Here is a 25,810-nt window from a genome sequence, read left to right on the forward strand (position 1 = left end):
GCCACATGGAAAAAAAGATGAAGAAGGTTCTTAAAGCCTCTGTGCTATTAGTTCTTTTTGTTCTTATTATCTAGAAATTCAGAATACAAAGCAAATGCAGATTACAACATTCAGTGTTCAACATTCAGTGTGAGAGAGGCTTTACAGTCTCTCTCACACATTCACTCAGACCCCACTCAAAATATACCTGGCCTGGCTAGAATCAAAGTGGGAAGCATGGTACTTTGTTCTGTGTGATGGCTCTGATAGCTCTGACATTTCCCATCACTTTTATAAGTTCTGGCAAGGTTTAGATAGTCATAGTTTCTACTAAAGTATTATTGTTCTATCCATTAAAGCACTGAAGGAGCAATGTCTTCCAGAAGATATGGTGCGAATCTTTCAAACTTTTATCCACCCCCAAAAAAACTTCCTCTGGCACACAGAGACAATTGGAAAAAGCTTTTAAAGCAGCCATTTGAAGTTTTCAGAAAATGTGACTTTTTAATGTCTTTACATTTAGAAGTGACATCTCACTATTGCTAAAGTGTCTTTTGGAGGCTCAAGTCCTAGTATTTAATACTACTGAAAACATATAAATTCTGTATATTATTGTTTCTGTTTATTTATTTCATTTATCGTCTATCTTGTTTCAAGTGACTCTTGCTTGCTTCCATTTGATAGTTTTATCTGTATGGTCTTTTTCTTCAATGAACATGGTATTCAAGAAAAAAAACCACTAAGAACAATAGAAAGCACAAAGTAATTTAATTACTAATTTAATATGTAGGAGATATTTTCTAGTTGTTACTTCAGTTTTATTCAATAGATATTTTACATCACATGATATAGAACTAAAGAAAACAATATGAAATAATGCAATTAAAATATATTTGTAAATAAAACAAAAAATAAAACAACATTTCAGTGTTACTATAATTTAAGTGATTTAAAAGTGTTACTCAGAAAAAAATATCCAGCAGTAACCATAACCCTGATCTCAAGATATTTGTCAGTTTCCTAGTTCACTCCTGGAAGTGCCTTACAAATACTTTACTTTTTAATAATCTAAACATTGACTAATCATCATGAAGGAAAATAAACAACAAATGAAATTAAAAATAACTTTAATGTAAAGCCATACATTTTGCAATAACATAACGTTAAAAAAGCTATTAATTTAAATGAACAGAAACTGTTTTCCTAAATGTAAGTATTGGTCTCTTCTTTACCTGTTGGATTTCTGCTCTATCTTTTTAACACTTTGCACAAATCATTACAATAGTGACTATTTCCTGGGTACAGTTTGCCATGATAATTATCAAAAGATCACAATACCAATTTGCTTTGTACAATTTCCTTTTAATGTCTTAAAGGGCAATTAAACACATTAAAAAGATATTTAAAAAGGGCTATGTGATCGCCTAAAAGTGAGGACCCTCGTCTGCCACCTGGAAGGTTGGGAGTTCAATTCTAGGCAGTGACAGATGTTTCTCTATCAGGGCTCAAAGAGAAAATATATGCTGCATACTCCATGTAGGCATTACAAAGGGCATCTGGGCAATAAATGCTCAGCTTGATTCAGTTGCCTTAACCCTACGCCAAACCAAGGGATTACAGAGTCCAGGTATATCGTGAATTAAAATGATAAGTCTACCCAAACTTCCTTCTAAGTACAATCCAATTAATCCAATTTAAGTACTTTTCATAAAAAAAATAATATAAGCTTGATTTGATAGAGAAATCAAAGACAACCTCTACTACATTGGAGAATGCATGGAACAGAAAAGAAATCCAAATTTTAAGAAAAATATCAAATTTAGTATGAAACAGTTAAAGCTTACATACTAGAAATAAGCTATAAATTTCATACACTTTCAAAAATCCTAAAAAATAAATTTTATATCTTATTCCAAATCAGGATTGTGCTTTTTAAACTATAGTTTTATGTTTGTAAAAAACAGTTGTACCTATATTAAAAGATTTACAGGTAATCCATAGCTTGCAATAATTCTTTTAGTGAATGTTCAAAGTTATAGAAGCACATAAAAAGTAACATGACCATTTTTCACACTTATGATCATAGTCACGTGATCAAAATTTGGTTGCATAGCAACTGGCATGAAATTTATGAAAATTGCAGTGCCCTGGAATCATGTGATCACTATTGTAACCTTTCCAGCCAGGTTCCAACAAGGAAAGTCAACAGGATCATGTGATTTACTTAACAACTGCAGTGATTGAGTTAACAAATCTGGCAAAAAGATACTAAAATAGAGCAAAACTCACTTAATAACTCCCTTGATTAGCAATGGAAATTTTGAGCACAATTGTTATAAGTCAAGGACTACTTGTACTTTCCTGAGTCATACATGTAACAATGGTTTTTAAAGCCTACCTTTTAATAAAATTATACATTTGTACAGGAAATAAAAAAGTATTATAGCAATTCATAAATAATACATTACAATTAAAATATCATTCAAAAATTCTTCACAATGATTTGCCAAAGTTATTCATTGTCTTGTTTCTCTGTTGCAACTCGTTCCATTAAAGCTCTCCATACATTTCCTGGTATTTTCTGATGCTTATCTATTAAACACTGTAGTGCATTCTTCGTCTGTGACGAGAACAAGGGGTAAGAAATAAAAATCCATTATGATTCCATCATCCAATGGTAAATTACATTTAAAATCAAAAGCAATAATGAATTATTTTCAAACTACAGTATAATATTAACCAGACATTCAATAATTTAACCCTGAAATTACCAAATCCACACAAATTCAAAATATACAGAACTCTGTGTATGAAAATTAGTTTTCATCCTACAACCAATTCTTTAAGCACTAGAAGAGAAGAGAAGAGAAGAGAAAAGAGAATAGAAAAGAGGAGAGGAGAGGAGAGGAGAGGAGAGAAGAGAAGAGAAGAGAAGAGAAGAGAAGAGAAGAGAAGAGAAGAGAAGAGAAGAGAAGAGAAGAGCTGTATTGGCCAAGTGTGATTGGACACACAAGGAATTTGTCTTGGTGTAAATACTCTCAGTATAAAGAAAAGATACATTCATTAAGAATCAAGAATCATAATGTACAACACTTAATGATAGTCATAGGGTACAATCAACAATCAAATCATACTAGGAAACAGTCAATATAAAAATCAAATAATAAATCAAGTACAAAATCAAAATCAAATAACAGAAGGACTATGCTTCAGCCATGCTGATCCTGGACTGGTCTGATTTTGTGCTTGTTAAAAAGGAATCTCTGCCCTTTGCTGAACGGCAAGGAATTCTGAAACTCCAAGCTCCACTGAGCAATGCAAAATCTTTAGGATCAAACTATTCTTAGCCCATGATTCTCTATTAAACCTTACATGCTTGATAAAAATAACAAGTTATTTATCTATGAAAGATAACCAGTTAATTTTAGAAGACTTCATATAGTTTCATACTCTCTCCCACATTTTCACTGAAAAAAGTGTTAATGACCAAAGACACACAATAATCTAGCAAAAAAAAAAATCAATAAAAGTAAACTATAAGCAGGGTGGGACCTTTCACTTCTAGTCCATCAGAAAGTTTCTGAGACTTTCAGATTAATATGACCATAGGGTCATATTAATTAGGGACAGAATCTTTTTTGTAATGGTTCCAATATCACTGAATTGTTTCCCTAATGATGTGCAGCTCTCTGTGTCACTTGTATTTTTTAAAAACAGTTTGCAGAAACATATAATATGATTGAAGAAAGAACAAACTTAGAACCAAGGTCAAATTTCCTGACTGTGAGAAAAATTAATCAATGGAATGGCTTACCTTTGGCAATTACGTGTGCTCCATCACTGGAAGTTTTCAGAAAGAGACTGTACAGCCATTTGTCCAAAATGGCAAAGATTTTCCTGTTCAGCAGGAGGTTGGACTAGAACAGGAGTCTCCAACTTTGGCAACTTTAAGACTTGTGGACTTCAACTCCCAGAATTCCTCAGCCAGCTAGGAGTTGAAGTCCACAAGTCTTAAAGTTGCCAAGGTTGGAGACCTCTGGACTAGAAGACCTGCAAATTCACTTCCAATCCTTTTATTCTATCTTCTATATTCTATATCTTTTGAATGACACTTAACTGCTGAGTTTCATTATCATGCTGTTGATAACTGATACTTTATTCTTTGGCCTATAGAAAGATTTTTTCTGCTATGTAAACCATCTTAGTGTATCTTTGGTTTTTATATGACTGAACTGTAAAATATACTATATGTTTGTTTTGTACTTTTTAATTTGTATGCTACCTTCCAAAACAAAAATAATTCCAAATAGTTCAGAATCAATTCATTAAAGAATGTTTAAACTCAGTATCTAAATATTTATACTAAAAAGAGATGTGTATCAAGCATTTAAAAAACAACTGCATGCGGAAATTAAAAAGGACTGGAAAATACTGCTGCAACATAAATAGTGAATAAAACACAAGAATGTCTTGTAATTTGGGAACTTTACCCAGAAAACCAATCAGTTGATATTGACAGAAATTCTCTAATCTTTCATTCAGCTTCATTTTCAATCAATTCCATCATTTTGGTACTGTTTATGCCAATCACAATTTGCATGTTTTGATCCATAATTTAAGTCACAAAAATGTTCTCTGAACATCCATTGATATAATATACCACTGAAAGTATCTCAGCAATTCATCCAGGAGTCTTTATCTTAGCCCAATTAATAGATCAATCTATTAATACTTTGAAAGGAAAATCTTACTTTTTTGGCCAATTCTTCTGCTGTTATGTTTGGATCATATGGAATAGGATCTCCAAAATATGCCTGCAGTTTAACTGGAAAGTTTCCATACAAAGGAAATATTGGAAAACGAAGATACTCATATATCAGTCTTAATAATTCTGATTAATTGAAAAAAGAGGGGTTAATAGGATAGCAAGTACAATTATGTATTTTAACTCACTTATTCATTTTAAACAATCTGAGCATTCACAAATTTGTATAAAGTTATTTCCTGACACAAATCTGAACACCTCGGAATTATTTGCGTGCTTCCAGTGTCATCTTCAGTTCTGCATTAGGAATTTAAAGTTGCATGGCAGATTAGAAAAACTGTTAAAGGATCCTGTTGTGGTTCACCAGCAGCAGGTGTGGATGACTGAGGTCTCAGAGAGTGAGGACTCAGATTAGGGGCCTGCATGTGATGCAGGGATGGAGCCAGGACCATCAGGGAGTGGAATGCTGCCTTCGGAGATTGCGGAGGCTGGCAGCAGTGATGAAGAGGTCCCCGAGGAGCCTGTGCCCAGTGTGCATACACACAGGGCTGCTCACAGGAAAGAGCAGCTACAGCTGCAGCAGCACGGGCGACTCGGGAGTAAAGCTGCAAGGTAATGGCCCCTCCCTTAAGAGATAAAAGCCAGCTGAGAAACCAGAGTTATTTGCAGGAAGAAAAAAAGTTTTTGCACTCAAGCCTTGTGGACGTTCAGAAGATCTTGGTTGGTGTTTGTGTTTGCCTTTGTGTTTGAAATATTTTTTAGTAACTTTATCTAATATTCTTGGCAGCCTTGCATATCCTTGGCAAGGCTCGTTCTTATCAGAGATAATTTGAAACAGCCTTTTAACCGTGAAGGAATGGAATTCATAAAGAATCATTAAAAGGTTTGTCTGTTACCTCTGTTTCATGTTTGTTTCCTTGGAACAAGGTTTGGGTCAGAACAGATGCCAAGCTAAAAGATAATAAGCTAAAAAACTAGTGAAATGGGTAGAGATCAGAACAGAAGTAACTGCAATGAGAAGCAGTGCTTGTAATTAATTATTATATTGATGTGGAATGGTCTGAAACAATTTTGAAAGTGGTCTTCATGGAAGACATCATCTCTAGTTTAACCTAAAAGGACTGGTTCATGATACTGAACAAATAAGGAAGCAAAAGTCACAAATGAAGCTAAAGAAATGGAATAATGTAAAGATAAGTCAACTAATTCTTGAGTTATGAATGCAATGGAGTTTGACAATTAGGGCCAGATATCAATATAAATGTTAAATGAACTGCCTCAAGTAAATGACAAGTCATCCCTTAAATGAATTAAATGAATGTATGTCATTCCTTAAATGAATGTATGGGTTTTGAAGTGGAGACTGGGGTGCATCAGGGTTGGGAGAGATTGAAGGTACAATGCAGGTACAGGCCCACCTACTTTGGGCATCCCCAAGGCCTTCTCCAACCCTGAGTCACCCCTTGGGATTCCACATGTTCTTCCCACATTCATTGCTATTACCTTTTACCATAAGCCACTTGTGGAAGCTCCATAGATTGAGAGCAAGCTGTTCCTCTCTTGGTATCTCTAGAACACATTCTAGAGGGGGAGAAAGGGGGGACACTGCAGCATCCCCATAATCAGTTGTAAGGATGAAAAGAAGAGAATACTACATCTCATAATGTCCCAGATTCTAGTTAAGCACCTTTACTATACTAACCTGGCTTTGAGTTTTCAATGTTTTTTTTTCAAACAATAATCTCTCAAAGGAGAAATATCAAACCTCAAAAAAAATGTTAAAAATTCTACATGCCCACACTGTAATGTAGTGCAGGTTAATGAGATGAATTTAATTCATCTGGAGTACTTAAATTTAGGTCTGTCTTTCATGTAGATTGCTGGCAACTCTGGATTGAGATAGATTCTTATATTCCACAATACTATTAATCTGGAAATAAAAACAGAGGAAATCCAGGTATGTTGCTTTGAGCTGTGAGACAAAGATAAAATATAAAAGAAATAATGGTTTCTTTTATAGAACAGACCAATTTATTTATATATTAGAATATGTTAATAAAAATCATGTCCACCAGTACCGGCAAGAAATGTAGCCAAAACAAGCTCTGATCAGAAGGAACAAAATGTAATCAAAGATGATTTAATATGAAGTTGCTTACTTATTTGTCCTCCAATTATTCTAATATTTTCCCGAATATTCTGTGTGAATATAGGAATGATGGGCTGAAAAAAACAAGAGTGATCAAAATATACATTAAGAATTTACGGTATTTCCCTTAATTTACTTCCCTCAGAAGTATCTGCTTTTTGTGGCCTGCAGAAGTATCATACATAAAAGTTGGAGAACATTTCAGAAAAACTTTTGAAAAATGACATGAACTGTTTTTGTTTCTTTTTTAAATCATGCATTAAGTGATTAAAATGTAAATTAAAATTGTTTAGGTAAAAAAGCATGCCAAATCAAGAAAGAAATTAATGTGTTCAAGAAACATGTTTCATTGCAGTTTCTGAAAATTCATGGGAATTGTTTTTAAAAAGAATAAAAGTGAAACCTGATATCCCAGATTTTTTAAAGCAGAAAAAGACTATAGTCTGAGACTTGCATATTTTTCTCCTCTACACCAATAGTGAACTACTGGTTCACTTAACAGCCATTGTGTTCACTTAATAGCTGTGGCAGTCACTTTACAGGTAACTTAAAATTGCCTCAAAAAAGGTAACAAAATCAGGTGGGTCATGTGGCTGACTTATTTTACGGCCATCAGGATTTATGACCATGATGGGCAGGCTCCATTAGTCATAGACTATATTTCTAAGCATAGCACACAAAAATAGTTATAACATTATCCTATTATACCAATACAATATTTACCACTTTCGCATCAATGGCCACTTGAGCAAATCCTTTACGATTTCTCCATATAATAGTGTAATTTTCATCACTGAATAGTGCTTCCCGTACTCCCCCTGGTGAAATCATCAACAATTCTCCATTCTCTAATACTTTTCTACATTCTTCTTGAGATCCAGGCATAAATTGTAATACATCAGATATTAATTTTACACCTGAAATTCATTAGAAACCATTGTAAGATTACATTGGTATAAAATTATGATCTCTCCATAGTCATTATAGCCAGAGAAACATGGAGCAAACAGTGAATAACAAAGTAGATGTAAATAATGAGAAACCCACAAGAAAACTACATTTTCCCATATTTGTAGCAAATTATCAATTCTATACTTATACTTTCCATTACAGTATACCTTGAGCTACACCATTTGTTCAGTAGTTATTTGAAGTTATGATGGCACCAAAAGAATTAATGTACAATAGGTCTTCAAATTTCTGGCTGTTGCAGTGTCACCAAAATAAAATTCAGGCACTTGGCAGCTAGCTAGCACTGATGACCAGTTGCACCATCCCAAGTTTATCCCATGGTTATGTGGAACCTAGATGACTGAGAATTTACACAGACATCCCTGGCTTATGTGATGTCCAACATTTTCATGACTTCCCAGGAGCAAAGTCAATGGAAAGCTGGCAGCGAAAGTTGCACGGACCACACCTTACTTTTCCTTTTGTCACTTGCAATCTCCAATGTCCTCCGTTCCAGCCCCACCCCCGTGCTCACACACACTCACACACACACACACACAAAACACCTTTTCTCTGGCCAGTGTGCATTGACATGTACCCCACACTCTCTTTCCTATACACCCCTCTTTCTTACAACTCCTGGCGTTTGCATAAACACATCATGTGCTCTTTTCTTAGTCTGGCGCTTGCATAAACACAATCATGTGCTCTTTTCTTAGCTTTCCTGCAGTTGAACACATGGAACACATATCCCACATCTTTTCTCAACCTTCCTGGACTCGTACACATACATTTCATGCCCTCTCCCTGGCAGACCAGAGCTCAATCACACTGCAGTCTGTCCCCCTCCCCCAAATCTTGCATGGCCTATGCTGGCATAGCACTGCACCCACTCCCATCTTATATCACTCCTGCAAGAGCCCTGTGCTGCTTAGTTTCAACTCCCCCCATTTCCCACTTAATGATGTTCATACCTTGGGGTTAGAACAATAATCATGACTGACTGGATTGCTCTTGCTAAGTGATGTGGTCAAGAGACGTTGTTCTTTACAACTGCTTTACTACATTGGAAAAAATTTAACTAGACTGTAGCTGCAAAAGACTGTGTGATAAGTAAGTTTGTGGAAATAAACTTTGACTTGGGAATTGGGTAATGATTAGTCTAAGACCTTATACATACATGCTTGCTTAAAGGTCACTGAGATAGTATAAGGAAATTAAGAACAAACACTATAAACAATCAAGCAGCTCAGACAACTGTAAACAAGTCTGTACTATATCTAATTATTGTAATCCACATTGTGACTATACTTGCTATGCTAAAAATCTCAATAAAAGGGAGCACTTTTGGGAGAATTTGCTCTGGGCTCTCATCCCGAGAACACTCGCTTGTGTCTCATCTTTTCCATGAGAGACCACCACATAAGTTGAAATACAATAACAGAATAACAGAGTTGGAAGGGAAGTTGCAGGTCTTCTAGTCCAAACTCTCACTCAAGCAGGAAAACCTATACAGTTTCAGACAAATGGTTGTCCAATCTCTTCTTAAAAACCTCCAGTGTTAGAATACTCACAACTACTGAAAGCAAGTCGTTACACTGATTAATTGTTCTAATTGTCAGGAAATTTCTTCTTAGTTCTAAGTTGTTTCTATCCTTGATTAGTTCCCTTATATTGCTTTTTGTCATGTCTTCAGGTACTCTGGAGAATAGATTGATCCCCTTGTGACAGCCCTCAAATCTTGTCACCTCTTAGTCCTTTTTTTCAGACATATCTTATTCCTGCAATTGTTCTTTGTATGTTTTACCCTTCAGTCCCCTAGTCATCTTTTTATCCTTTACACTTTTCTTTGTCTCAACACCATTTTTTATATTGTGACAGTCAAAAAGCCAGTACAATGGTATACATTAAGTTACACAGAAATCCACTTTTCTTTTTAATATAGTGCAGCTAAATAAGGCTTCAAGATAAGAAATTAAGTTTAATGTACCAGAATACTTGACTAATTAATAGCAGAATGCATTGTTATTGAAAAGAAGAAAACAATTTAGTTTACTGGAGTTTTTCAATATATATCTCAATACCTATCTATTCATCCTTACCTACACATTAAATAAGATGTACAAATAATTATGTTCATTTTTTCAAAACAATTACCTGGGATTGAAAAGATAGAATGATCAGCAACTATGTGGATGAGTTTTTTCTTCCTGATAAAAATAAAGACCGACAAGTACAAGATGTCTAAGAAAGTTGGTCCATGATAATGAATAATCAGTGCTGGTCCATCTGGTAATTTTTCCAGGCCATGCATCTCATAACCTATTATGGACAGAAACATTTAAGACTAGTATTTGAATAACAAAAATTATTCAGATATTAAAATTATGAATCACATGATTACAGGTACATTTAAAACTCTAGGAATTGCCACAGAGACCCAAGAAAATATAAAACATACAATCATACCATAGACCAGAAAACAAAGAATCCAGAATCAGAACCAACTGAAAGCAGAAGGCAGCCCTAAAAATTAAAAAACTAAAGCAGGACCAAACCATTACCATTCTCACAGCACACAAATGCTGAATCATGGTTATTGTGGACAGAACACAATATATACAAAGAGCCAAGGAATTAGTGGAGGACAAAAAAAAAACCCTACATTTTAGTAAGCACCAACCCAATACAGAAACTAGACAATGCAGTCAAGAGAATAATCAATGACTTAACAGATAGCAGATAATCAGAGTTGGAAGGGACCTTGTAGGTCATTTAGTCCAGTGTTCTAGTCTGTCAAGATCCATCTGGATCTTCAGCCGATCTTCTTGGGTGTTAGCTATTCCTGCCAGCTTAGTATCATCTGCAAATTTGGTAAGTTCCCCTTCTATTCCCTCATCTAAGTCGTTAATGAAGATATTGAAGAGTGCTGGGCCTAAGACAGAACCTTGTGGCACCCCACTGCTTACTTCCCTCCATGTAGACCTAGACCCATTAAGGACTACTTGTTGAGTATGGTTTATCAGCCAGTTGTGAGTCCATCTAGTGGTGGTGCTATCTATTCCACTTTTTTCTAGCTTACTAAGAAGTAGGTTGTGGTCTACTTTGTCGAATGCCTTGCTGAAATCTAAATATATAATGTCCACAGTATTTTGCTGGTCTAGTAATTTAGTAACTGTGTTGAAGAATGAAATAAGATTGGTTTGGCATGATCTGTTTTTAATAAACCCGTGCTGACTGCTAGTTATTACTTTACTTGTTTCTAGAGGTTGGCAGATTGTTTTTTAATTATCTTTTCCAGTATCTTCCCAGATACTTAAATAAGAAAGGTCAAATCACAAAAGAAGAACAGTATGACACCTTTGTCATAATAAAAAAGTAACAATTAGGGAAGTCACGTGAAACAATCAACCACACTTTTAAAGGAATACAATTCACAAAAAACAACCGTACTATCCTTTCTGCATATCCTCAACAGCAGAGGCAAATTAGAAATAAAAATCAACCTAGAAACAACCTGCACTCAACAAGTGTTCCATTATTAAACAACTCAACTTCCCACAAGCTAAGCTTCATAAAAACATTATTCACATGAGTGTAAATGCATTGCAGCAACTCAGAAGACCCCCCAAAAAAGAAAGCAGACCACCTATACAGTGTTTTGCAACAAAATGGATACCCACATAACTTCATCAAAAACTGCCTGGCCACTCAAACTTTTGCAGCACAATTAGCACAAACTATCAAAAGGATAAATCTACCATATAGATAACTATCTGATACACAGCCAACCGATTATTGTACAAAATGGTATCACTATAGCATACAAGCCAACTAAATCAGCCCTTATTCTTAACACTAGTACACCACAGGGTTGCATGTTGAGTCCCTTACTCTATAGCCTTTATTTGCATGACTGCATTCCCACTCATGCTAGTAAAACTATTGCTAAATTTGCAGATGATACAACAGTGGTGGGACTTATCTCCAGGGGGGATGAGTCTGCCTACCAAGATGAGGTGGACCAGTTGCTTTTGTGGTGTGGAGACAATAACTTGGTCCTCAACACTAATAAGACCAAGGAGCTTATAGTGGATTATAGAAGGAACAGATCATACATCCAGGCCTTGCTTATCAATGGAAACTGAGTGGAGCAAGTGGTCAGTTTTAAGTTTCTGGGTGTTACCCTAAAAGAGGACCTGACCTGGGGTGCCCACATTGCAGCCCTGGTCAAAAGGGCCCGGAAGAGATTATACTACCTGAGACTTCTCAGAAAACAACTGAATGAGAAACTGCCGGTGACCTTCTACCGCTGCACCACAGAGAGCATTTTAACTTACTGTACCTCTGTATGGTTTGCCAATTGCACAGTGGCAGATAGGACAGCACTCCAGAGGGTTAATGTCATTGCCCAGAAGATCATTGGTTGACCTCTCCCCTCTTTGGAAGAGCTTTATAGCTCCCGCTGCCTTAAGAAAGTTCAAAACATTCTCAAAGATCCATCTCATACTGGGAACCCTTTTTTTGAACTATTACCATCTGGCAGACGGTACACAATAATAAAAAGAAGGATAAATAGGCTGAAAAACAGCTTCTATCCCAGGGCAGTAGCTCTTTTGAATTATGCCGTATAGTGCAGTGTTGGGGGTTTCTGGTTCAATGTGTGAAGGGTGAAGGATGTGTGTTTGTGTTTATTTTCATGGTCATGATGTACACTGAAGATGGTGTTTGGTTTCATTGTACGATGTGCAATGACAATAAAGTAAACTAAACTAAACTAAAGCTCTGAAAACATCTCAGGCAAATCAAAGACCCAGTACCCAAGAAGAAAAATCAGGAACCCGCAACATACAGTAGGAAGATTGTAACAGCCACTATGTAAGACAGAAGGCAGGAAACTCACAGAGCATATCCACGAACAACCAGCAATCAGAAGTTGTGATGAAAATTCCTTAATCCCATAACACATGGGCAGGCTCAACCATAATTTCAACTGGAAAATTATGACCATGCCAGAAGAAGCCAAATACAAAAACACCACAGAATCCCTGGAAACTTGGAATTCAGAAATATCATCCATTAATCAACATAGAGATAAAGCACATTTTTAACTTTGCATTATTAACCTTATGGAACATTGTTAATTGAATAATGTACAAGTGGTGAAAATAAAAAAAAGGAAGGTTTAAGAATATAATCATGTTTAAGAATATATCATGTTTAAGAATTCCTATTCATCCCAGCTAATTACACTGATGAGAACTGTAGAACCAATTAACTGAAGGATAATATTGAGAAACGGTAAGTCTATATTATATACAAAGTAAGCATTCCCCAAACATTAAAATTCAGAACAATATAAAATAATATGACACTAAAAGCAATACTTTCAAAATTCCAGGAAAATGGAAATAAGCACAATTAAATTACCCATTGACTTAATATTTGCCCTTAAGTGTGAGGATAATTTAGTTCACAACTCTCATGCATAAGAAGAATGGTAGGATGCTTACCATTCCATATTCTTGCATGAACATACCATGCAGTTGCCAACAATTGTCTTATATCATTTGGGAAATCATTCAAACCTTCATTTAGGTATGTCTTTATTTTGTAAATATAGACTAAAATAGCACCAATAAAAAAGAAAAGGAAAATAACCAATGGAAGTAGAAAACCTATAAGTAGTAGTACAAGGAGGCATGTGATCAGGTAATTCAGGTATTCTTCCAATCGTTCTACTCCAGTCCATTCTTCTAATAAATAAAGCAGGCATCCTAAATAGGATGTTGATATCTGCTCTGCATCACGGAATTCTTTTTGGATTATCATGTTCTCTTTAAAAAGAAAATAAAAACATAAAGAAATTTAAAATTTTTGACTGCCATATACTTGCTCTGTTAATTTCATTTTCAACTCTTCATTTGAACCGTCAGACATTTTTCACGAGTGAGAACACAATAGGGCAAACCTATGTACATAGCTTGAAAACTGAGCTAGATTAAATATAATACAATTTAATAAAAAAAATTCCAGGCAAGTGAATATAGAATTGCTGTCTTCCATTGTAAACAACTGCAATATTAATTGCAGTCATTGCCAAGCTATTCTTACCTGAGAAAAAAATTAATTTGGGATTTTGACATATTTGCTTAGCTCTTGATTCTAATTTCATGTGCTACTGAGTAGAGTACAAAGTTTTCTAAAATATTTTGTGTAAAGCTTTCTTGTAACATCCAGAATACTATATAAAAAGTAAACTCCATACCCCTACAAAGGTAAGAACATCGCTTTTAAAAAAATGCATGTATGCATGCAAAACTTCAATTCACGCAAGGCAAAGCTGTAAACCACTCAAAAGGAGACTGAATTGGTGATATATTGTTAAGGTTGCCGCTTTGCAGCAAAACCACAAAAAAACCTGAGGCACCTTAATTTCCAATTACCATATAATTTTTTGTGGGCTACAGTCTATCAGAGGCAACATCAGACAAGGTCGGTTATGATCTGCAGAAAACTATAAATAACACCTTTGTTTATGGTTGGCATGTGTTTGGACAGAGGCTGGATTGCTACCTGTCAGGAATTCTTTGAGGAATTTTTGCATGGAGCAGGAAGCTATAAGATTCCTTCTGATAGATGCAATTAGGAGGAGTCATGACTGATTCAAAGGTCCACCAGAACATCTGAGATTACTGGCTGGTCCTGCTCACTGGGAAAAAGTAATCTGGCAACATATCAGGAGGGTAACAGCTGGTTTATGAATATGCTTAATTTCGAGAAAGAAAGATGATCAGGTGTAGCTTCTCCTTCAAAAACCTATCCGGTACTAATTTTTCCCCAGCTTTATCTGTCCTGAAAAGGAGTAGATTCACATTTTAATATTAAAGCCGGGATGAGCTGAAAAGGAGAAGGGGCTTCTATTGTTTTTCCTTTGATCCTACCAAAAGTAAGGCCTGGAAAGCTTTGAAAATGACCGTTTCTTCACACCGGCATCCGAAGGATTACTCTGCCAGAGGCAGGGGAAGAACACCCCCGGGACTCTCGCCTTTACAACGAATTTTCCTGGGAGCCTTCAAGAAGCAGAGCCGCCTCCCGTCAGGTTGTATCGGCAGGATTTTCTTCTGACCGGGGAGTAGGGAACCACAGAGAAGAGCTTCAGGACAGACGGACAGGGAAAGGTCCGGAGCTCCGCGGGAATCAAGAGGGTGTGGAAAAGGCTTTGGTCACAGAGCCGCCGCCGGTCAGCCGAAAACAACCCAACGCCAGTGCTGTCCCCCACACCGGCCGGCATTCACTAACCTGGTCCAGTCCATCCAGGAAGACTGGCCCGTCCGAGTCCCTCGCTCTCTTTCAAAGGCCGCAAACGTTTCGCCCTCCGAAAGACCCGAGCTTCTCTTCCTCACGCCTCTTACCCTATAGCGCCTCCAAGGCTTCGCTTCACCACCATAAGCAGAACGTAAGAAACTTATTGTTTTTCTACAAAGCGGGGCGGGGGCGGAGTGAAAGCAGCCTTAAGTCTGACCTAATTAAATGAACGAATAACCCTGATATCTCGCCTTTCTCCAGCAGCATACCGGTTTTCCTCATTCTGGTTGTTTGTTTCTGCAAAGTTGTTGGCGCCGCCCCGTTAGTTCACAGATGAAATGACAGCATGCCAAATCGTGTTGCCTGAACCCGCCAATCCGTGAACTCGAACTGCGATTAACGAATTAAGTATTTTGCCTGATCTGTAATCGCCTTGTGCACAAGACTTTGAATCAGCCGGCCTATTTTAGCTAAAAGAGTTGTGCGATCGCAGCCTCACTCAGCCAATGTGTTAACTGTAATTCCATAATCAAATCACGTTGCCATCCTAATTTCAGTTTCGTTGGGTCATCGTTTAAGACGTTTTTACTCTAAACGGGTCTATAGAATAACGTGGGAGAGCAAAATAAGTAGAGAGGTATTTTCTACTTCCTACCTGTTCCCCCACTGACTTAGCTTGTTGGAAGCTTGCAGGGGGGAAAAAAGAAGCATCCGTAAAATATGTGCTGTCCAGACAGTTTAGAGTTAATGGGATTTGGGATAGTTAGGAATTGAGAGCTGTCCCTTAAGGGAATGCATCATGGTAAATGTAGTTAAGATATCCTGGGAAATGTAGTACATGTCATGTGGTGACATCTGTAACCCTGATTGGTCACTGAATTGACCCTTGGTGGGTTGGGGGAGGTTTGTTTCACTCTTGCCTGAACATATAAGCCTCGTGGTAGCAGCTCTACCCACTGCCTCTACGACTATGGGATGAAATATGGGATAGAAAGATTACTATAATTTACACTACAATTTCAACTATGCAAAGAATTCGACATTAGATGCATCTCGACATAACTGTGAGTTACCTTGAGGATACCTAATATAATCCAATAAAAGAAACTTTGTATGGAAGAATTTGTAGAGTTATCTATCTGTCTTTATATTCAGCAAGTGAACCAAAAGACAGGATAAAATATATATTCTCTTACAAAGTCCAACTTTAATTTTCATTGAAACATTGAACCACCTCTTTTCACACAATTATCTTGTATTTATTTTACCTTTGTTCATTTATTATTCAAAATGTCTGCTTAAATTTAATCTGAAGACTATTTGCGCAGTCTGCTACATGGAGACTCTGCAAGTTGTAGATGGAAAGGGGCCACATTAATAAATTAAAAAATATAGGTTGTCTGCAAAGAAATAGATGACCTGCCAATCAGGTGGAAATAGCAGAATTAGTGAGGCCTAGAGGTGTTGGAGGCAGTGTGATTTTGTGGTAATGGTGGCAGATCCTTCCTGGTGATGAATTTATTTTTTATTATTAAAGAAAAACAGAGGCCACACATGGATGAATTAAGGCCATATCTCATGCTCTACATGCTTATCCAGACAGATCATCATTTTGAATTTCTAAAATTTCTTTCCACTTCTTTACAGCACCATAAAAATTTAATTTTTGGTAAAATATTGCTTCAAGATAGTCAAAGATTCCCTGCTTCACAAAACCCCAATAGTTTTTTCAAAGCATTAGAGGGCAGGACAAGAAACAATGGCTGGAAACTAATCAAACTAATCAAAGAGAGAAGCAACCTGGAGTTAAGGAGAAACTTCCAAAAATGAGGACAATTAACCAGTGGAACGGCTTGTCTTCAGAAATCGTGGGTGCTTCATCACTGGAGATTTTTAAGAAAAGAGTGGACAGCTGCTTATCTGAAATGGTATAGGTTCTCCCCCCTGAGCAGGAGAGTTGGATTAGAAGACCTCCAAGGTCACTTTCAGCTTCTATTCTATTCTGCATTCACCAGTTTTTTGGCTAAAAAGTCAGCAAATGTGATCTTTTAGAAAGGGGGAAAGGGCTTGTTCCAGCCAGCTTCTTTGAAAGCCAACAGGATTGCTTCAGGATTACTGCTACCTTGCATGGAGTAAAATCCATTTGGTAGGTAGCCCTGTTGCTCTCAACTACATGATGGAAAAGTCCATAATAAAAGCTAAGCAGGATTTTAGCATGAGACTCTTGAAGGATGGGATTTTTGAACCCAGCCTAATTTCAAAATTCTATGCTGCAAGAAACCCAGACTAACTCTCTTGGCTTTTACTATGGACTTTTCAACGGGCATCTTTGAAGGCAGCTGTGCTGTTTTACAGGGCAAAATCAATTAGGCAGGCAACCCTTCTGCATTCAAAAAAGGCTGGCTGAATAAGGTCCTTTCCAAAATGTCTCCTGGTGGATCTTTTTTCAGGAAATTCCTAGGAACCAGAGGGAGAACTACAACAGCAGCTTGCCACATGCCCAGTCAGCTTCCCTGTTGACTTTCTGAGGAAGCAGCAGAGAAGATTGAAAATAATGATCACATGATTGTGGAGGGCTTGGCAACCCCATTGTAAATATGAATGGATTGCGACCAGATCACAATCACATGACCATGGAAGTGTAACGTCTGTAGGTTCATGCACGATCATGTCCCTTTGTTCAACACCTTCATAATTTTGAACAGTCACTGAATGACTGTAAATTAAGGATTTATTGTTTTATAAAATCCTTCTTGTGCTGGCAGACCCACTCCACTACATATTGCAGTGAGGCACAACACAAGTGTCACCTTATTCAATATGTCTTTTAATATTTTTGTACAAATATGATTTATATAGCTGCCCATCTCACAATAGTGACTCTGTATGGCTTATGATGTTTACAAACAATACAATAACGCAGTGTACAATATAAACATCAGCTAAAGAATCAAACCAGTCTAAAACAGCTATTATATGTAGGTTTGATTAGTGTGATTAATGAACCCAATGTAATGGTTTCATTATTCAAATTCATATGTTTAATAAAATCATAGAGAAGCTGTAGAAAGCAAAATAAAAACAACACAAAAAAAACCCTTCCTTAAATTTGGATATTCAATCACCTCATCCTATTTTAGCATTGCTATGACTTGGGTTCATTTTGTTCACCTACATCAAATATTTACTTTAATTAAACTTTTATTTTATAATTTATAATTTATTTGTAATTAAACTTCCTGTGATAGAATCTATCTTATCTCCATTTTGTATACTTGAAGATGAGCAGTGTCTAAAACCACAATCACAGCTGCATACCCGAAGCCTCTCATTAACTGACCTATATATATAATGCAACCTCATATCAAATTACAATTCACACTAAGTTGAACATTTTAGCATTCAGATGCTCACTAGTCATGACCTACCTGTGACTACATCAAAGTCTCTGACTAACATTCCAATCTGGGAATACACCATGTCTTAAAAGCCTTGTGAAAAGCCACTTAAATACTTTTTTGCATGCAAATGAAAAATTGCATAATACTTTATTCTTTCATAGCCAGAAAAAGTATAATACTAAATTAGAAATTAATTTTGATGTCCTTTTTTGATTCCAAAAATCATAAGTAACAATGTGCTACCTCACTTGACCTAATCATAACATTTGACCTATTTACTCCTTTTTCTTTTCTTCTGAAATCTTTCTATAAAAGCATAATAGATGCTTCCAGGAATTTGCTGATACTTTCTAATTATTTATTGGAGTGCAATTTTGGTCTGAAAATAAAAGTTAAAAAAAGGAAGACATCACAACAACAACAACAACAATAATAACAACAACATCACAATGTTGGCAATGAAGAGTTTATTGGTAGAACAAATGATACGTTTAATAAAAATGACATCCTTGTATTTTCAAATTCAACTAATATCTAGGCCAGGGGTGGGCAAACTACGGCCCGCGGGCCACCTCCAGCCCGTTGGTCTTTTTAATCCGGCCCGCCAAAGATTGGTACAGAATTAAGGTTTGATGTGAATGATTGAATGATTGCATTCATTTGATTTTGACTTGTAATGACAGGCATTTCGACACCAGGTGGCAGCCCGTCTGTCAAATTTTAAAAGTCAAGAGGCCCCCAAGCCAAAAAGTTTGCCCACCCCTGATCTAGGCCCATTCTTTTATTCTGTGTACCACAAGGCTGGGAGCAAAGGGAGGGTATTATATAAAATTATTGCTGCTAAATTTGATTTTTAGAAGCTAATTACATGGATTATATATGATTTAATATATTTCAAGAACTTCTAAAATTGTAATATGAGTTGCAGAGGCAAATAGACTGGCTTCAATGAGACATGCTTTATGTTTCTTTTTAAAGTATTCTTTATAATTCACCAATATAACTTTTAAATTTTATATCATGGTTTCTTAATATGACTTGCTTGCTGACATAGGCTTCCTTCAGTGATTTTGAATAATCACTTATTGAATTAAGTACCTTGAGATTTCCTAACCAACTGTCATTGTAAGAAATCTAGATACCTAGATAATATCTGAGAATTAACCAGATATCCAGCATAGAAATATTATCTTTTATTATTTCTAGAGTTTTTCCAGTAGATATTCTGCAGAGCAATGATTTATGACTCTTATGGACACATTAATTAGGCCTATTTAAAACACAGAAATCTTACCATGTGGATCAGCTGCTAGTTACAAAGTTATAAAGTGCTAAAGTTTTAGTACAGCACGTATATCACACTTAGCATTTAAAATCAGTTTTATCTGATATATGTTAATATGTGACTTGATCTAATTACAATTATTCAAGATTCTGTTCAACACAGGAAGAGTAAAAAAATAGTTTTCATAATATCACCATTTAACCATTGTAATAAATGGATATCACCACATCTAATTCTAAGAATAGGAAGATTGTCAGGTGCACATTGCAATTTTTTTACATATTAGTATTTGCATAAGAAACTCTTGAATATGTAATAAAAATAGAGTAAATCTGAATAAATATAGAATGGAATATATTTATTGTAAAAAAAATGAAATTCAAAAATTATCAGTTTGATTTTTACATCAAACCAAGCATGTAATCTAAGGTGTAACAGAATCTGAAAATATAACCAGAGCCAAATAAATGGGAATCATGGTATTCTATAGTGTGACAAGATACACTTTAGAAGATGTAACTAAGTTAGTGCCTTCTATAGGTATCGGGTAGTTTCCATGTAACACAATTCAAACTGACCCATAAATATGGACCTCCAACTCTACCTCCCAGAAGAAGCTGAAGATGTAAGTGGTTTGAGGGCTAATACCAAATGTTCTCTGAGATGGAAATTTTTGTATTTTTTTTCATTATAAGTTTTTGCATTTTGTATTTTTTGACAGGATACAATGGAATAAATAATGAGATAAATACATATATGTCACATGCTGAGATGGCCTCATCATGTGCATTCCATGAGATTCATGCATTCCTTGTTAAATATACGTTGGAATATGGGGTGAAGAAGGGGTGCTTGAATATGATTGGTAAATTTTGGGATGTGTTCTGTTCAGCAGCTCTCTTTTTATATGAGTATATGTGGTGTAATCATTTCAGAGATATTTCTTTACTATTTTCCTCAATGCCTTTAATATTGACAGAACTTCTAATGTGTTTGAAAAGTTCTTAAAAATTCAGGGAAATATTTGGAGATAATCTGCCTTGAAAATTTCTTTTCAGGAATCAAGGATCCCACATTTTGGAAACGTTCTGTAAGTTAGCCCGTTTGACATACTAGTGGGAATATGATGTTTAGTATTCAGAGAACAATGGTGGAAAAGAAAAACAAGAACTTTGTAATGAATGGCTTTCCAAAATTGCTGAGTTTTATAACGTTGCTCCAGACAAAACCTATACTTTTCATCATTGTAAGTATTAAGGTTAAAACTGAGATGGGGATGGAAATCTAGGGAATGTGCAACACACTGATAAATGGAATGGAATGCAATCGAGAGGAGAGGAGAGGAGAGGAGAGGAGAGGAGAAGAGAAGAGAAGAGAAGAGAGGAGAGGAGAGAAGAGAAGAGAAGAGAAGAGAAGAGAAGAGAAGAGAAGAGAAGAGAAGAGAAGCTATTCTACTGGTTAATTTTCCTCACGGTAAGGAAGTTTTTCCTTAATTCCAGGTTGCATGTCTCCTTCATTAGTTTCCATCCATTGTTTTTTGTCCTGCCCTCTGGTGCTTTGGAAAATAATTTGACCCCCTCTTCTTTGTGGCAGTCCCTCAAATACTGGAATATTGCTTTCATGTCACCCCCAATCCAACTTTTCTCTAGACTAGTCAAACTCACATGCTGCAACTGTTCTTCATATGTTTTAGCCTCCAGGCCTTTAATCATCTTAGTTGCTCTTCTCTGCACTTTTTCCAAAGTTTCAATATCCTTTTTGTGGTGTGGTAACTAAAACTGGATGCAGTATTCCAGGTGTAGTCTTACTAGGGTTTTATAGAGTGATACTAGTACTTCACTTGATTTTGATTCTATGTCTCTGTTTATACAACTGCTGGTTTCAACAACAATTAAAAAAACCCTCCGATGTGACTTTACTCCCACTTATCCTCAGGACTGTCAGAGGAATTGATCTATTTGAAGATTTATTTATTTATATTAATTTTTTTATGCCATCCAACACACATGTAAGGTGATTTATGCTAGGAGAAATTATGTGTGGTCCTCATTGGGGCGGTTGGAAGGGATGGTAAATAATGTGGACCCTGCTTTATATTTAGCCTCCACTTCAAATCCTGGTTGATAGTTAACCTGACCACTTTAAGAACTAAAAGGGGAATCTTTCAGAGAACATTCAAAAGGCATCATTAGGGTTTAATAAATTGTGGTACTATGTATTAAAATGATATTTTAATATCATTCTTGATATTAACTACTACTGGGTGTCCTTTTTGATTATAGTGATATATGAAAGTAACCAATCAGTCTTTCTCTCTCTCTCTCTGTATCTATAAACATACTGTGTATTGGTGCATATTTAATCAGTTCATATATTTATTTTTACCCATGATAAACAAAATATTCAAAAACAGAAACATCACTAAACAATTTTGTTCCAAATGTTCTTACTCTTAAAAAACAAAGAAATAAACTTTGTACCTTTGAACAAAGAAGCCTTATTGCAGTGTAGATGTAGCAGTGTGTTATTACCATGTTTGTTTATAATATAATTATCTATCTTAAATTGTCTACCTTAAATTATAATTACCTAGCCCTAAATTATCACATCTGATTATGTGATATAGTGTTATTTTGAAAGTTATTACTCAATCACAAAACAAAAACTTCCCAGAGAGAATGCCAATCAATAGCATTAATTCAGAAGAGCTTTTGCACAACTGGATACGTTGGCTGTTGGGAAAAGGATTAGGAGGAGTTCTATTATTGCAATATGCTGTATCAGGGCTACCCTTGAAAAGTATCTGGATGCTTCAGTTGGTATAGAATGTGGCCATGTGAGCAATCTTGTGCACCCAAAGAACACATGTAACACCTCTGCTGTGCAACCTGCATTGGGTGGGGTTTGCTTCTGCATCCAATTCAAGGTATTGGCAAGACCTTTAAAGCCCTACATGGCATGGAACCAGATTACCTACAGAAGTGTCTTCACTTCATTATATATGCACCTCCCACCTGGTCAATGCCAGGAATGTATATCGCGGAAGTTAAAGAATACTGATTTGTGGAGTCCAGAAAGAAAGCCTTCTCTACTCTTGTACCTCTCCTTTGGGTGACGTGAGGGATGGGATGGGCCCATAGACTCATAGGGCCCATAGTTTTTGGGAAATGACACTATTATCTTGCTCTGGGGGCATAGGGGGAGCACACAGCTGTGGGGATGGTTAGCACTGTGAAAGCTCTCCTCCCACCTTTTAATTAACACTTAATGTTGGATTTTAACTATCCTTGTCTGGTAATTAAAATTTTATGTGTATGTATGTATGTATGTATGTGTGTGTGTATATATATATATATATATATATATATATATATATATATATATATATATATATATATATATATATAATTCTATCATAACGTGTGTGCATGTCTGTATTTTTATAGATTTATGTTTTAATATTTTATTTGTGCATTGCTCAAACTCCCTCTGAGGGAGATGGACAATTTCTATATTTCATAAATAAATAAAATCTCAATTGGTCCACAGTTTCTCTGCTTTCCATTCTTCAGTTAAATTACAAGAAAAGACTTTAACATGATTCTCTTATCCACGTTAAAGGGGAGGTCTGCTTTTGAGAAACTGCTACAGAATTTCTTTTCTGTGAAAAAATATAAGAAAAATTCTGCAATTTATTTAGGGAATGTGTAATTGTGGTTTCTTTGCCAATCATTTTTCAGAAATTTCAGAGACATTTCTGCTCAACTCTTCAATTAAAATCATTGCACACCCTACCATTAATCCCACCCTACCATAAAACCTGGGTTTTTTTTTTTTTTATTTATTTATTTATTTATTTATTTATTTATTTAATTTATATTGCCGCCTATTCACCCATGGTGACTCAAGGCAGCTTACACAATGTAAAACCTTATTTAAAACAAAAAAATAAAAAAATAAAAACTTTAACAAAAAGAATCAAATTAATAAAGTACAATAGAACAAAATCTGGAAAAAAAATCACCCCCCAACTCCCACCCCCTGCCCCAATGACAGCAAATCACACTAGCCATTTGATGAGCTCTATCCCACTCTGGGTTCCCCAGGCCCGCTGGCAAAACCAGGTCTTAGGTGTCTTTCGAAAGAGTGCTAGAGTAGGGGCCATTCCAATCTCTGGCGGAATGATATTCCAGAAAGAGGAAGCCACCATGGAGAAGGCCCTTCTTCTGGGTCCCACCAAGTGTCTCTCTCTCAGGGATGGGACCTGCAACATTCCCTGCCTCCCCATTCTAATGGGTCGGGTAGATGTGACCGGCAAGAGACGTTGCCTCAGATAACCCAGTCCCAAGCCATGAAGGGCTTTAAAGGTGACAACCAGCACCTTGAATTGCAGCCAGAAGAAAATTGGCACCCAATGCAGCTCCTGCAGGAGAGGTGACACATGTGCACATTGGGGTCTGCACAAAACCCTGTGGGCTGCTGCATTTTGCACCAACTGGAGCTTCCGGATGCTCTTCAAGGACAGCCCCATGCAGAGCATGTTGCAATAATCAAGAGAGGAAGTGACCAGGGCATGAGTGACAGTGAGTAGGGACTGTTGGTCCAGGAAAGGGCGTAACTGGTGCACAACCGCAGTTGTGCAAAGGCCCTCCTGGCCACGACTGCCACCTGCTCTTCGAGCCGGAGTCGTGAGTCCAAGAAAACCCCTAGATTACGCACAGGGTCTGTTTGGGTAGTGCCACTCCATCCAAGACCAAAGGTGGCAATTCTCCCTGAGCCAACAAACCCCAAACCCAGAGCCACTCAGTCTTGCAAGGGATTAGTTTCAACTCATTGCTCTCCATCCAGCCCCTAACAGCCTCCAGGCACTGTAAGAGGAAGAACAACACAGCAACACTTAACTTACCACAGGCTGAGTATCATCAGCGTATTGGTGATACCTCAGTCCATGGTGATGGATGATCTCTCTCAGCAGCTTCATATAAATGTTGAACAGGAGCAGAGAGAGTACTGAGCCCTACAGAATCCCGTAAAGCAGTGGGTGAGGGCTGGATCTCTCCCCTCCTATCAACACTGACTGAGAGCGGCCGCAGAGGAAGGAAGTGAACTAAGACAGCACAAGGCCTTCCACTCCAATCCCCTGAAGCCGCCCCAGGAAAATCCCATGGTCATTGGTATCAAAAGCCGTGAGAGATCAAGTAGAGCAAGGATGGATGCAGTACTCCCATCCCGCTCCAGCCAAAGATCATCCAAAAGTGCGACTAATGCCATTTCTGTCCCAAATCCAGGCCTGAATCCTGACTGATAGGGGTTGAGATAATCCGTTTCATCTGGAAACCTTTGGAGCTGCTTGCGCAGCCTTCCCCAAAAAGGAAGATTGGAGACAGGTCGGAAATTTTCCAACTGGGTGGAATCCAGTGATAGCTTCTTAAGAAGAGGGTGGACCACAATTTTGCAGGTGTTCCTCAAAAAACTGACAATTAGATTAGACAATATTATATAGCTATTATATATTAAATATTATATATTAAATATATATTAAATATTATATAACTGAGATCATATGGAAAAGCAGGAAACTGCGCTAATTACCATCTGTTAAGTGAAGAAAAATGGAGAACCAAGATGTCAGTAGAGACCAGCAATTATTGTGACATATGTATGGAAGTGAAAAAGTTGAAAAAGAAAGCAAGGGAAGAAACTGGAAGGCTGTTGATGTGGAGAAATGTGGTAAAAAGATGGAAAGCATGAGTTGAGGTTTGAAGGGAGATGATGATGTATCCTAAACATTTTAAGAATCTGTTACAAATTGCTTCTATAAATTATTTATGCTATCAATTTTTTTCTCTATCAAGAAATTGTACCCTATTACAGAGTATAAGATCCCTGAATATTCCTCCCAGAGCACCCCTACCTGTGGTGGGATTCAAAATTTTTTACTACTGGTTTTGTGGGCATGGCTTGGTGGGTGT

General features: G+C 36.6%; 1 protein-coding gene across 5 annotated transcripts; it reads right to left on the bottom strand.

Moving 5' to 3' along the window:
* Nucleotides 1-750: 750 nt before the first annotated feature.
* Nucleotides 751-15,460, bottom strand: LOC113435627 (DGAT1/2-independent enzyme synthesizing storage lipids-like). Of its 5 annotated transcripts, none has more exons than XM_087931256.1 (7): nt 15,370-15,460; nt 13,358-13,681; nt 10,002-10,166; nt 7,617-7,810; nt 6,904-6,967; nt 4,731-4,870; nt 751-2,599 (listed from the first exon to the last, which is right to left on the bottom strand). In XM_087931256.1, exons 2-7 carry the CDS (start codon nt 13,674-13,676, stop codon nt 2,492-2,494), a joined length of 990 nt encoding a protein of 329 aa, XP_087787382.1. In that variant the 5' UTR covers nt 13,677-13,681; nt 15,370-15,460; the 3' UTR covers nt 751-2,491. The 5 variants fall into 5 exon arrangements, with proteins under 5 accessions (XP_087787382.1, XP_087787384.1, XP_087787383.1 ...); XM_087931258.1 differs by having other exon boundaries at nt 13,523-13,681; nt 15,147-15,460; XM_087931257.1 differs by having other exon boundaries at nt 4,731-4,804; nt 15,147-15,460.
* Between the last annotated feature and the right edge of the window lie 10,350 nt (nt 15,461-25,810).

The sequence above is a fragment of the Pseudonaja textilis genome, chromosome 3 (assembly GCF_049901715.1).
Source record: "Pseudonaja textilis isolate UNSWEBS1 chromosome 3, rPseTex1.2, whole genome shotgun sequence".
Taxonomy (NCBI): Eukaryota; Metazoa; Chordata; class Lepidosauria; order Squamata; family Elapidae; genus Pseudonaja; species Pseudonaja textilis.

Excerpts from the sequence above, each read along its gene's own strand:
- LOC113435627 (XM_087931256.1), bottom strand. The coding sequence starts at position 13,676 with ATGATAATCCAAAAAGAATTCCGTGATGCAGAGCAGATATCAACATCC. Across the intron at positions 4,871-6,903 it reads AATAATTGGAGGACAAATAA|AATTATTAAGACTGATATAT; the intron begins GTAAGCAACTTC and ends TCAATTAATCAG. Across the intron at positions 2,600-4,730 it reads CAGAAGAATTGGCCAAAAAA|ACGAAGAATGCACTACAGTG; the intron begins GTAAGATTTTCC and ends TTCTCGTCACAG.